Below are 1,654 nucleotides of genomic sequence, written 5' to 3' on the forward strand. Positions count from 1 at the left end.
AGACAGGGGTGAAGCTTCCAGGAGGCTTAGAGCCCAAGGGGGAGCTGGACTGCCACCAACTGGCTGACAGCTTCCGAGAGTGAGGCCTGCCAGTAGGCAGGGATGCTCAGTGCCCCCTACTGCCCCTGTGCTCTGGGGGCTGCAGAGTTGACCTGGAGTGGAGTCTAGGTCTGAGTCCTGGCTCTCTGCCTCTGGTCCTACCCAAAGTTTCCCATGTATGTGTGCGTGTGTGTGTGTGTGTGTGTGTGTGTGTGTGTGTGTGTGTTTATGGGCACAAGTGTGCCCTCAGGGTAAGCCGGAGCCTGGAGTGCCCTCTTTGGGTTTACATAGCCCAGGAGGTCTGAGACTGGCAATGGAAAGCCCTAACTACTATGTTTCCGAATTGATCCTGGATTCATTCATTCAGTCATCTGAAAACATTGACCATATACTATGTGCCAGCTCTAGTTTTCAGTCCTGGGGAGCCTCATTCTGACTTCCTCTGATTGTGGCATGTGAGCTATTCCAGTAGGGTGAGTGAAGGCCTGGAAGAAGAGAAAAGCTCATTTCTAGAGTCAGAAAGAAAGAAAGTTGTGAACATTGACCACTGTCCCTCTCCTCAACCCAGTCAGACAGAGGGTAGGAAGTATAGAGTAGCAGAGGGCTCAGGGTTCATTGAGACCCAGCCCCACTCCTAAGCTAATGCTTGTTGGGGTCCCCTGTTCTCATTCCCCAGGTCCTCCAAGGAGACAGGCTTGAGGGACAGGCCAGCCTTTGAGTCTGGGTTTTGGGTCATCTGCTTGGTTGCTTAGCTAAGTCTAAGCTGTGGGGGAAGGATGCACTGAAGAAGACCTGCAGGATGGAGGGCAGAGAGGTGGGGCCATCTCTTTGAGCAGTCAGGAGAGAAGAAAGAATGTAAGATTGGATGGAATGTGTCTGATGGAGAAGAACTGCACGCTGAGGGATAAGGAATCTGCTGCCCGGGGTCCTATTCTTGACCCTGGATGTGTTCACTGTCATGAGGGCACCAGGATGACCCTGTCTCTTCAGCTGCTCACTGCGTGTGGCTCTGTATCCCTCCCCGTATCTCCCTTCCCTACACCTCTTGTCCCCCCATCTTTGTCCCCCTGAGCATTTTATGGCTTGGCTGGATGGAAGAGACTTTGGGACCTGCTGGTTGGCTATGGCATCTTTTTTTTTTTTCTTTTTCTTTTATTCTTCCATCATTTTTTTTTTAAAAAAAACAGAACAATACCAAAAAGTGTCCAGATAATTGTGGTTGACTGATTTATTTACACTTAGAGACAGAGATTAATAAGGGTGGAGGGAGGTGGCCCCTGTGTGGTCCCCAGACTTGCCTTCCTGGCTGAGAACAGCAAGCCCATGTGACTTCTTCAGGCCTCTCCCAAGACACTCCCTGTCTGTAGTCCGAGCTTTCATACTCTTGTTGGGACCCTGTGGCTTTTGAAGGGAGATGTAGCCAAGGACAGCCTTCTGAATCAGGTACTCAGTTCTGTGGGACATTTCCTTGGGCCTTGGGCAGGATAGTTCACAGCTGGACTTCGTTTATTAATTTAGGTGAGAAGGGGGCACTCTCTTCTTGGGGAAAGTATGTTCCACAACTCTGATGTCCAGGTTCCTGACAGAGGATTTGCTTCAAGATTTCAATTCTGAG

The 1,654-nt window shown here is 50.4% G+C and overlaps 1 protein-coding gene across 1 annotated transcript in view; it reads left to right on the plus strand.

Moving 5' to 3' along the window:
• Window positions 1–1,252, plus strand: part of Igfbp4 (insulin like growth factor binding protein 4) — an 11,646-nt gene extending 10,394 nt beyond the window's left edge. Inside the window, exon 4 of the mRNA XM_029561782.1 lies at window positions 3–1,252. Within this exon, the coding sequence (XP_029417642.1) occupies window positions 3–83 (81 nt within the window). The 3' untranslated portion in view covers window positions 84–1,252. The remainder of the gene's footprint in view (window positions 1–2) is intronic.
• Window positions 1,253–1,654: the final 402 nt, after the last annotated feature.

This window comes from Nannospalax galili, unplaced genomic scaffold, assembly GCF_000622305.1.
Source record: "Nannospalax galili isolate Female #2095 unplaced genomic scaffold, S.galili_v1.0 scaffold1274, whole genome shotgun sequence".
In the NCBI taxonomy this organism is placed as follows: Eukaryota; Metazoa; Chordata; class Mammalia; order Rodentia; family Spalacidae; genus Nannospalax; species Nannospalax galili.